The sequence below is a fragment of the Periophthalmus magnuspinnatus genome, chromosome 9 (assembly GCF_009829125.3).
Source record: "Periophthalmus magnuspinnatus isolate fPerMag1 chromosome 9, fPerMag1.2.pri, whole genome shotgun sequence".
Taxonomy (NCBI): domain Eukaryota; kingdom Metazoa; phylum Chordata; class Actinopteri; order Gobiiformes; family Gobiidae; genus Periophthalmus; species Periophthalmus magnuspinnatus.
The window spans coordinates 17,361,306-17,370,686 of record NC_047134.1 but is presented as its reverse complement, the minus strand read 5'-3'; the positions used below and the strand labels follow the sequence as shown (position 1 = coordinate 17,370,686).

Sequence of the window (9,381 nt, the reverse complement as noted above, 5' to 3'; positions counted from 1 at the left end):
TTATTGGCGCACCTATTGTAGGCTGATTTTAAGTTTTACAGATGTAATAGTATTAAAAGAAGGCACAAGAAAAGAAGATATTCAAATCTCCTCATGGTTCAAAAAGCTGTCAAGGAAAAAGCTTTTTGATTCACTACCATCCACTACCTGGAAAGAAGGAATTTAATTACAAAAAGAGAACTGGGAAAAAAGATAATTTGCTAGACATTTATTTGTAGAAGTCACGTTTATGAATACACATAAAAAGTAAGCAAAAAATATATATATTTGCAGCCATTTTTCTCAAAGCAAATACATGATAATGCAGATTAACTTAATTGGTGTAAAAATAGCTCAAAGAGTCAAATACTCTAAATGAATAGATAAAATATGCCCTACTTTGGTGTAAAAATCTTGATATATTGTAATAAATGCAGTTTCTTTCAGTTAGAATTAAAAATTTAAATCATGCTAATAACCCATATGTCAAAATTCTGGTGGCTTGAGTTTCTTCTCCTCCTTCTCTGTGAGTGGCTCCTGGGAGAGCAGTTTTCCATGAAGACGGTGGTGTTTGCCAATCCCCAGTTTGGGCAGTCCTCGGTTCAGCCCTTCCAGCAGCACACAGGCCTTACATAGCGCCTGACTGGAGATGTACCCACAGCGGCTGCATGTTCCCTGCACAGGCATTTTCACCCCATCCCGCACTGACAGGTTCTCTCCAGAGTGAATAACATCCATGATGGCGCTGGGGCGAATACTCTCCAAGTCCTTTAAAAAAGTCCTTGCATAGCCACGGTAAGCATTAGGTGAATAAATGCATTCAGTAGAAAAGTAATCCAGTTTCTTAAAATATGCATACAGTACAATCTCTTTCTCATAGGCATATTTGAGAGGTTTGCATCGAGGGACAACTTCATCACCCTCACTGGAGGTGGAAATGGCAGTGCAGCGGCGCAGACGAGCGATGTCTCCTCGCAAGATGTTCATCAAAACAGTTTCTGCCACATCGTCAGCATTGTGACCTGCAACACGATCACATCACTCATAAACACTGATAATTTTAATATCCATTTTTCTATGGTGTATTTCAGTATTTCAGTGACATATTCTTACAAGCTCAATTTTGTATAAAATTCTAAACTATAATTTTCCTCCAATCAGTCTCACTTACCTGTACATATTTTGTCTACTTTCAGCATGATGGCTCCTCTGTCTAAAGCCTGCCTCCTGAAGACTCCGCAGAAAGTGCAGTTATTCTTCAGTCCCACTTGCTTCACTATGGCATCCATCGTCCAGCCGTACAACTCCTCATAGGACACAATCTTTAGAGGCAACTCGTACTGTTCCTGGTTCCTTTTCACCGTCTCCAATGAGTCATCACGGTAACCTGTGATGCCTTCATCCACAGATAACAGCATGAGCTCGAGCCCATAGCTGTATCTCTCATTGAGGACTTTCATAACATGAGCAAGCACTGTGGAGTCCTTTCCACCTGAAGCAGCGATGCCCACTCTCTCCCCAGGTTTAAACAGCTCAGCAGCCACAATGGTCCGGTGCACCTCTTCCTCAAATGCACAGAAAAAGCATTCCTTACAAAGAGAATGACCCGTCTTGGGGCGCTTCAACACAGCACGATTTTTGGCACAGCTGCTGCACTGAACAGGCATTTTGTCTGGGGTAAAAAACACACACAATTAATATATTGTTTATTTAGATGTATTATTTTCCAGATATTTGTGGTATGTCAGTAATCAAGATGATAAGATTAATTTTTTTTTTTTTTTTTTCTTTGAAAAATATGTAATCATCTAATATATGGGCTGTTGCCCTTATCTACTAGTATGACTAAATCCAAGATTCTGACATTTATAATTAAATATAATACAATTTCCTTTTCTGGGAATATACTCATGGAAATTGTGATTCCAGTAGAATAAAACATTTACAACATAGTATATATTAGTACGTATTTTATATTGTCTTTTGAAAACAAATGCGATTACAAATGATTACTGACATACTGACATATTTACTGATTACTACTGATATTTACTGACATACCACAAATATCTGCAAAATAATACAAATCAAAACAATTTCCTTTTCTGGGAATATATTCATGGAAATTGTGATTCCAGTAGAATAAAACATTTACAACATAGTATATATTAGTACGTATTTTATATTGTCTTTTGAAAACAAATGCGTAAAGAAGCCTACTGCGCTGCAAGTGTGCAAGTCTTACGTTATCGTTATCGTATGTAACTACTAAACTACATATATTTCTTACCCAGTTCACGATGATATGGTGATCTCAGTTGACAATTTAGTAGTTTTAACCCGCAATTCCACAAAATTTAAGCACTTTTATAGAAACATAGTGAAAATATAGCAGTAGAGAAGTTTATCATGTGCTGCCTTTTCATGGTGCCTTGACTTCGTTCAACAGAAACAGGAAATAAATAAAAGCGCGAGGGGACTGCAGCGCCGACTATCGACCGGAGTTTGACATAACATCAACAAATATAATCCTCAAACTGAAAGACGTGATTCCTTTTTTCGCCCGATTCGCCACAAAATCTGTCAGCCTGATAATGATTATGGTTAAATGATGGACTTTTCTACATTAATGTCCACTTCAGTTTCATTAGACCTCTGCCTATGTGTTTTGAGTGGCATGTAGGCTAAATTTGACATCAGTATAAATTTACTGTTTATCAGCTTTACCTGTACACAATTAGTTCAGAGAAAAATCACACTCAAACAACCAAAATGTAATCAACAAGGATTTATTAGTTAGTAAGGGTGTCACTACTGTAACAACTGCAACAGGTAGGCTATCAAAATGCAGTTCAGTGAGGATGGGGCAGGCTGTAAAGATTGCAGGTCTGCAGAGGTCAGGGTTGAGTTGAGAACAAGCGTTTAATTAAATGCACCCCTCTGGTGCCACTGCATGTCCCGGATGCGGCGGACTGACTGGATTTGAGGGATCTGGGCTCCAAACTCAGTGTTGTCCTTGTACTCGCCCTTCTCAAACAGGTACTGGTATCCTCTGTAGCCTGGGTACTGATAACCCACCCAGCTGTGAGGAGGAGACACAACAGTCACATTTGAGGACACAGTGACAGCTCAACATCAAACCAGTTGTGTATAACTGAAGAAACAAGACGACAATTGTATAATACTTCATAAAATTGACATTACTCAATGTTGAGGCTTATCAGACAAGTAAAGCAAACAACAAATGCTTTTTACCAAATATAAACAATTTGAAAGATTATTTTTTGGATTACTACATTGGACTTGCTTGAGTAATATTTGGCTATTTGACTTCTTTGCATCTCTGAAGGTAAAGGCATATACAAAGAACATAGGACACAAATAGTACTGTAAATGAAATAATCTCACGTTCCGCTCTGCACCCGCACAGACGACACCTTCTCCTGATAACCGTGAGCGTGGAAGCTGGGCACATCATCGTCGATGATTTCTATCTTCTTTCCTGCAAAACTGGGGTTTTCATAAAGCACAATCTTGTGCTCCTGGCTGTCCTGAAATCAAATAATAGAACAGGTTATACATTTCACTAATACTGCAATGTCTGGGAATCTATGGGGCCCATGTAACATTTCAGTGCAAAACTAAAACACTATTGTATTTGCCTATGGATGTCAAATCAAACAGTAGTCCTTTTGAGATCTTGAACAGATCCTAAGATATTGAAAGAAAGGTTCATATGAAACAAAAAAAAATTAATTTAAAATTTAAATTTGTTTCCCTTTTTGCTTCTTCAGGTCCTCACATATACCTTAAGACCCTGAAGTTTTGCTATGGATATTTGTGAATATGGGATGTTGGTCTTCTTACAACTTTAATCGGGCGAAATGCGGTGAGGGTGTCACTGCGCCGGCTGTTGGTCCAGGAATCCCACCGAGGATACTCGCCCTTCTCAAACACATACTGCTCTCCCTTACAGCTCGCCTGCTCATACCCCACCCACCTGAGAAGAGAGAGGGGGTCAGGAGAGAGGGGAGGGGCAGGTACAGGAGTAAGCGAGACTCACGAGCGTTGCCCAAAAGTTTCTAACAGAATTTTCAGAAAAACTGTGAGTGAAGGCATCTGATAAAAGCTGATTAGTTTGTGATTACTGAAAATAGAGATATAGAAAACAGATATAATAGAAATAGGAGTTAAATTCCACTCCTTTCCCTCTGTTTAATACTGTAGGTTGGTTTGTCTGTGCCCCACACTCACGGTCCACACAGCACCAGTATAGAGCCCACTTTCTCCACGCCTGCCTCCTGGAGGTTGTTGCAGGGACCAGTCAGCTCATGGCAGCGTCCCTGGAAGTTCTCCTGCTCATAGATAACCAGCTGTGCACCAGGACAAAAGGTAAATGGTGAAATTACAACATTTCTATTCAGAGATATTTTTGTACTTATCCCTTTTTTGTCCCACTTTGAAAAGTTCACAATTTACAAATACAGTGAGTAACACCAGATTAAAAAGAATTTGTTTCCAGACTATTACTTTCAATAGGCTCAGATGAGCAACAGGATCAGACATTGAATATGAAACCTCCCTGTGACAAAGTTTTGTAAAATGACCAGTGGATTGTCACTCACTTTAAATGCACTGGTGCCTGGCTGCTGCTGCTTGGATGCAGGGTTCTGGTGGTCTGTGGCCATAGTGAAGGATAAACCTGATAAAAAACAGAAAATGTTACACAAAAATGTTCTCAAAAAAAAAAAAAAAAAAAAAAAAAAAAAGCCTTCCAAAATATCTCAATATCAATGAATAATAATAATGTTGAATATGATTTTTTTTTATTCATTTAAATAAAAAAAATAAATAAATACATACAATACTTTTTTAAATAGTAAATTCAAAGTGACAACCACACAGCTCTTACCAGTACCTGTCTGTGCCAGTATGTTTGTGATGGCACCACCAGCTCAATATATACGGCCCACCAGGGGGGGCACTCTGCCAACAGCACCCGCCGTGTCCTGGGACAGGGAGAGGATCGAGCTGCCATAGGCCCAGCACACAGAGATGAGGGGTCACCCATGTTGCCTGCCCCACCCCGGAGTGTCACTCCCACAAAGTTATTTCATTAGTTGTCAGTTTTTGTGCAGCCAGTCATTGTTCGATATCCACATGATTCAGCACAAACAGTGCCAAGAGTCCCACAGCCACAATGAGCAACAGAGAGAGAGAGGGAGAAAGAGAGACAGGGAGAAAGAGACAGAGAGGGAGAGAGAGAGGGAGAAAGAGAGAGAAAGAGAGGGAGAGAGGCGGAGGGAGAGAGACACAGAGAGAGAGACGGGCGAGAGAGAAAAAGAGAGAGGCAGAGAGAGACAGACAGAGAGAGAGACATACAAAGAGAGAGAGAAAGATAGAGAGAGAGAGGCAGAGAGAGAGGCAGAGAGAGACAGACAGAGAAAGAGGGAGAGAAAGACAGGCTGAGAGAGAGAGAGACAGAGAGAGGGGAGAAAGAGAGGGAGGGAGAGAGGCAAAGAGAGAGAGATAGACAGAGAGAGAGAAAGACAGAGAAAGAGGGAGAACGAGAGAGAGAAAGAGAGAGGGGGTAGAGAGAGAAAGAGAGATAGCTAGAGAGAGAGAAAGACAGAGAGAGAGAGAGACAGACAGAGAAAGAGAGGCAGAGAGAGAGACAGATAGAGAGACAGACAGAGAGAGAGAGTGAGAGTACAGTACAGGTTTAGTAGTCTGGACTCAACTCGAAAACAAATACTGGTTAGTTGGTGTTAGCCATTATAATGATGAAGAGGAACCATAAAACTTGATTGATAATTTAAATTGTAGACTATTTAAATCTTTTCTAGTTATAGCACTTTTGTTTGTTGTTGAAAAGACAAGAAAAAAGTTTAGCACCAACAATTAAACCTACCGTATTGATTAGCAAAAAGAAAATATTGGTCAAATGTGGTCTGTGCCACTGTGTCTGTCTCTTTAGATTTGGGAGTGGTTGTCTTGGTTTCTTTTCAGAGGGCACTCCACAATCATTAGATTGTTTAACTGCGTAAATCACTTGAGGTAATTGAAAGAGGACTTTTTCAAGGCACACCTGGAAATCGCTCGAGGCACTCTTATGTGTCCTGACAAACTGGTTGAAAATCAAGACTATTATCAACCTGATCATTATCACATTGCATGTATCATTACTGACAATGAACAGTTAATGTTTTATTATCAATTTTATTTTCCATTGTTTGGCCTAGTGGAAACCTTGACTGTTAAGAATAGCAACTGGTAGATATTTATTGTTATAAAATTCTGTTTTTTTCCTAGAACAATTAACCAAGTGTTACCAATTAATCTGTTTGAAACTCGAAGGGCAACCAGGCTCAAAATCTCAGCAGAACTGGTGTACTGTTTTGACTGATCTATGGCAAAAAGAGAACACCCAAATCTAAGAAAAGATGGTTCAACAAATGTCTTAATCTTGATTAACTGTGTCCTCTGCCTTTGACTTATGCTTCAGTGCCAATGGATGGAGCAACCTGTTAGACCAGTGGCTTAATAACAATATAATATATTGTATTATATAATATAATAACTATAACTTGTTTTTCTTTATGCATTTCTATAAAGCACTTTGAGGACACACCTGTTCTGGATTTGGAGAGGCATGAGTTCTTTTGAATATATCCTGCACTGAATGGAAATGTGACATAATTTCCTTAGCTGTAGCAGGTTAATATTGTCAAGCTGTGTTCTTGAAATGCAAATGTGTAATAAGCAAGTGCAAAAAAAATCACATCTTAAATGATTTCTTTCACTGAGAGCTACTTTATTTGTGTTAATATCTATAATATCATTTTCCAACATGGTCAATTTACAACTATAACATCACAAACAAACAGAAGGTCAGACAGCTTTTATTCAAAACATAGCACTCCTCACGGGGCATAAGCAGCATTTCGTCATGTTAGAATGGGAGCAGAGGGCAGGCACAGGGCATCTCAGAGGGCAGTGGTCTCCAGGTGGGACAGGTGTATGATTAGGGGTGTCCTGCTTTGGCAGAGGGTGCAGGGGGTGGGACAGGGGCAGGATCAGGATCTGGGACAGGAGCAGGAGAGGGGTCCAGGGGGATGAAGCAGCCCCTCTTGTGCCACTGCATGTCTCGCACACGTCGCACCGACTGGATCTGAGGGGTGGGCGATTCCCAGTCGTTCCAATGCTTGAAGTCTCCCCGCTCAAAAACAAATTGGCGCCCCCTATAGCCAGGATACTGGTAGCCAACCCATCTGAAATAAATAAGTTAGATTTAGGATATAAGCACCCAACATAAAAAAAAAATAAAAAATGAAAGAAAGGTGGACGTAGAAGTCACCTATTACACTTTAATAACTGTAATTTATTTGATTTCAGGGTGTAATTTGTCATGATTATTTGTAATATTTCAAAATGACTCAGTAGTTTCTTGATTCAATAATTGACTTGGCTCCGGTACAGTTTTGTGTTTACAGAGCATTTGGTCTGGCTTTGAAATTCAGTATTGTATTGAAATGGCTTAAAGGTTTATTTGAGTGAAATCATCTTGGAGTAATTTTACATTTATTGAATTTTCTCATACTAATTATTGGATATATAGATATAGATGTATAACAACTATCTTACGTTCCATTGAGGGCCTTTACACTCGCTACTCGATCTTTGAATCCAAGCCCCCAAAGACTGGGCACATCATCATCAACCACTTCAATCTGCTGTCCAGAAAATCCAGGATTTTCAAACAGGTGGAGCTTGTGGTCAGCACTGTCCTGAAAGTGAAGAGGGAGGTGGAAATCCTTCTATATTATCCATTATATAATCTGCATTTTCACCTACGCAGCTTCCGAGCTTAGATAGACATACCACTTTGAGAGGTCTGAGAGAGAGCAGGAAGTGACTGTTCTGACTGTTGGTCCAAGTGTCCCAGCGCGGATATTCACCCTTCTCCAAAATGAACTGCTCTCCTTTGAAACCGTGGCGATCGTAGGCAACCCAGCTACAGGCAAAGACAGACAATGGGTTAGAAACTCATAACCATATACTATATTAGTTTTATTCATTGTTTTTATACTATATGATATTTTAAAGTGTTATTTGTCAGATTTATTACACAGGAGAATCTACAACTATACCTTTACTACTGTGATAAATATGTGCAGATATATTACTTACGGGCCTGACTCCACAATCACAGATGCCACCTTTTCCAGACCTTTCTCATTTACATCTTTACACTCAGATGAAAACTCTGCCTTTTTGCCCTGGAAATTTTCAAACTGAAACAGCATCACCTGTGCCACAAAGACAAATGTGTTTTCATCAGGTTAAATGTTTTGCCAGTAAAGTAGTATCATTTAGTCAAGCCTAATTTATAATAAGATCAATTTAAAACAAAAACAGGACAACTGTGTTTCAGAAAACAAACAGACTTTAGTTTTAAAGTGTATAAAAAGTGTGTGTAGTAAAATGCTAGTACTAATTGTAATCTGTATTGTACCTTATAGGACGCCCCGGCTCCTCCCTGGCTCTTCCCTGCAGCCAGCTGCTGTGGGGCACCCTGCTGCTCGGTCATCCTCCCGGTCCTCTGCTCCTTCACTATAAAACAGTTTCAAAAGTAACTGGTAAAATTTGAAGGAGACAGGACATGCTCAAGAGAACATAAAACTTATTGCGAAGAAAATAGTTTATGAGACATATTTTTCCATAGCAGCTCAGGGTTAAGTATAGCTACGTGTAACATGTAAATATACATACTCTCTCCATTTTTAAGAATTTATTTGGAAATGTCTTGAAAATATTTTGATAATATAAGATTTTTGATTGAGAACAAGATGGATATCATAGTCATATACAGATAATATTTTTAACAGTTTTTCCAATTTAACTCAATTCACGGGAGTTTTCATCAGTTGGTCCCCTGAAAATGATATTTTTGATCAAAGATGAAAATGTCAGCTAAAATTGTGTCTTTAATTTGAATAGTCTCCTGTTGAGTGGCATCTTATATTCCTTCTACTACAAATTAGATCTTAATTGACTTTTATAACAAGCATTACCAAATATATTCATTGTGTCAATAAATGGAACAAGAGTTAACAATATAATGATTTTTTTTTTTACCTGGATATGCCTGTTGTGGCTGTTCTATCCCTCTGTCTGTGCCACCTGGTGTTTGGTTGGTGGGATCGCCCCGGTGGAGAACAGGGTCTGGGGGGCTATTTATGTTTTATTTCAGCCACAGCAGCAGAAACAGAGGGAGGTGTTGATACAGCAGATCTTTACCTCACATTGTGTCCGTAATGTGCCTCTCAATAGGCAGCTGTTGGCACCCGCTGCTCTGCCCGCTCCACGGCGACCTGCCACTGGGGGCGTGTGTGTGTGTGT

The 9,381-nt window shown here is 39.5% G+C and overlaps 3 protein-coding genes across 3 annotated transcripts; all 3 read right to left on the bottom strand.

The window, feature by feature from the left end:
* Positions 1–195: 195 nt before the first annotated feature.
* Positions 196–2,423, bottom strand: ctu1 (cytosolic thiouridylase subunit 1 homolog (S. pombe)). Its single transcript, XM_033973305.2, has 3 exons — positions 2,270–2,423; positions 1,151–1,651; positions 196–1,001 (listed from the first exon to the last, which is right to left on the bottom strand). Exons 2-3 carry the CDS (start codon positions 1,644–1,646, stop codon positions 466–468), a joined length of 1,032 nt encoding a protein of 343 aa, XP_033829196.1. The 5' UTR covers positions 1,647–1,651; positions 2,270–2,423; the 3' UTR covers positions 196–465.
* Positions 2,424–2,752: 329 nt separating this feature from the next.
* crybb2 (crystallin, beta B2) lies at positions 2,753–4,922 on the bottom strand. The gene is made up of 6 exons (XM_033973275.2): positions 4,892–4,922; positions 4,605–4,681; positions 4,234–4,352; positions 3,847–3,979; positions 3,388–3,530; positions 2,753–3,061 (listed from the first exon to the last, which is right to left on the bottom strand). The coding sequence occupies exons 2-6, from the start codon at positions 4,665–4,667 to the stop codon at positions 2,902–2,904; spliced, it is 618 nt and encodes a 205-aa protein (XP_033829166.1). The 5' UTR covers positions 4,668–4,681; positions 4,892–4,922; the 3' UTR covers positions 2,753–2,901.
* Positions 4,923–6,865: 1,943 nt separating this feature from the next.
* On the bottom strand, positions 6,866–9,182 carry crybb3 (crystallin, beta B3). The gene is made up of 6 exons (XM_033973274.2): positions 9,118–9,182; positions 8,495–8,592; positions 8,170–8,288; positions 7,861–7,993; positions 7,624–7,766; positions 6,866–7,250 (listed from the first exon to the last, which is right to left on the bottom strand). The coding sequence occupies exons 2-6, from the start codon at positions 8,567–8,569 to the stop codon at positions 7,004–7,006; spliced, it is 717 nt and encodes a 238-aa protein (XP_033829165.1). The 5' UTR covers positions 8,570–8,592; positions 9,118–9,182; the 3' UTR covers positions 6,866–7,003.
* Between the last annotated feature and the right edge of the window lie 199 nt (positions 9,183–9,381).

Bases quoted from the DNA above. Each gene is read 5' to 3' on its own strand.
- ctu1 (XM_033973305.2), bottom strand. From the start codon at position 1,646: ATGCCTGTTCAGTGCAGCAGCTGTGCCAAAAATCGTGCTGTGTTGAAG. The intron at 1,002-1,150 runs GTAAGTGAGACT...ATCGTGTTGCAG, and splicing joins AGTAGACAAAATATGTACAG to GTCACAATGCTGACGATGTG.
- crybb2 (XM_033973275.2), bottom strand. From the start codon at position 4,667: ATGGCCACAGACCACCAGAACCCTGCATCCAAGCAGCAGCAGCCAGGC. The intron at 4,353-4,604 runs GTGAGTGACAAT...CCTGGTGCACAG, and splicing joins CAGGCACCAGTGCATTTAAA to CTGGTTATCTATGAGCAGGA. The intron at 3,531-3,846 runs GTAAGAAGACCA...ATTTGATTTCAG, and splicing joins CATTTCGCCCGATTAAAGTT to GACAGCCAGGAGCACAAGAT.
- crybb3 (XM_033973274.2), bottom strand. From the start codon at position 8,569: ATGACCGAGCAGCAGGGTGCCCCACAGCAGCTGGCTGCAGGGAAGAGC. The intron at 7,994-8,169 runs GTAAGTAATATA...CTTTGCCTGTAG, and splicing joins GTGATTGTGGAGTCAGGCCC to CTGGGTTGCCTACGATCGCC. The intron at 7,251-7,623 runs GTAAGATAGTTG...TATTTATTTCAG, and splicing joins GTAAAGGCCCTCAATGGAAC to ATGGGTTGGCTACCAGTATC.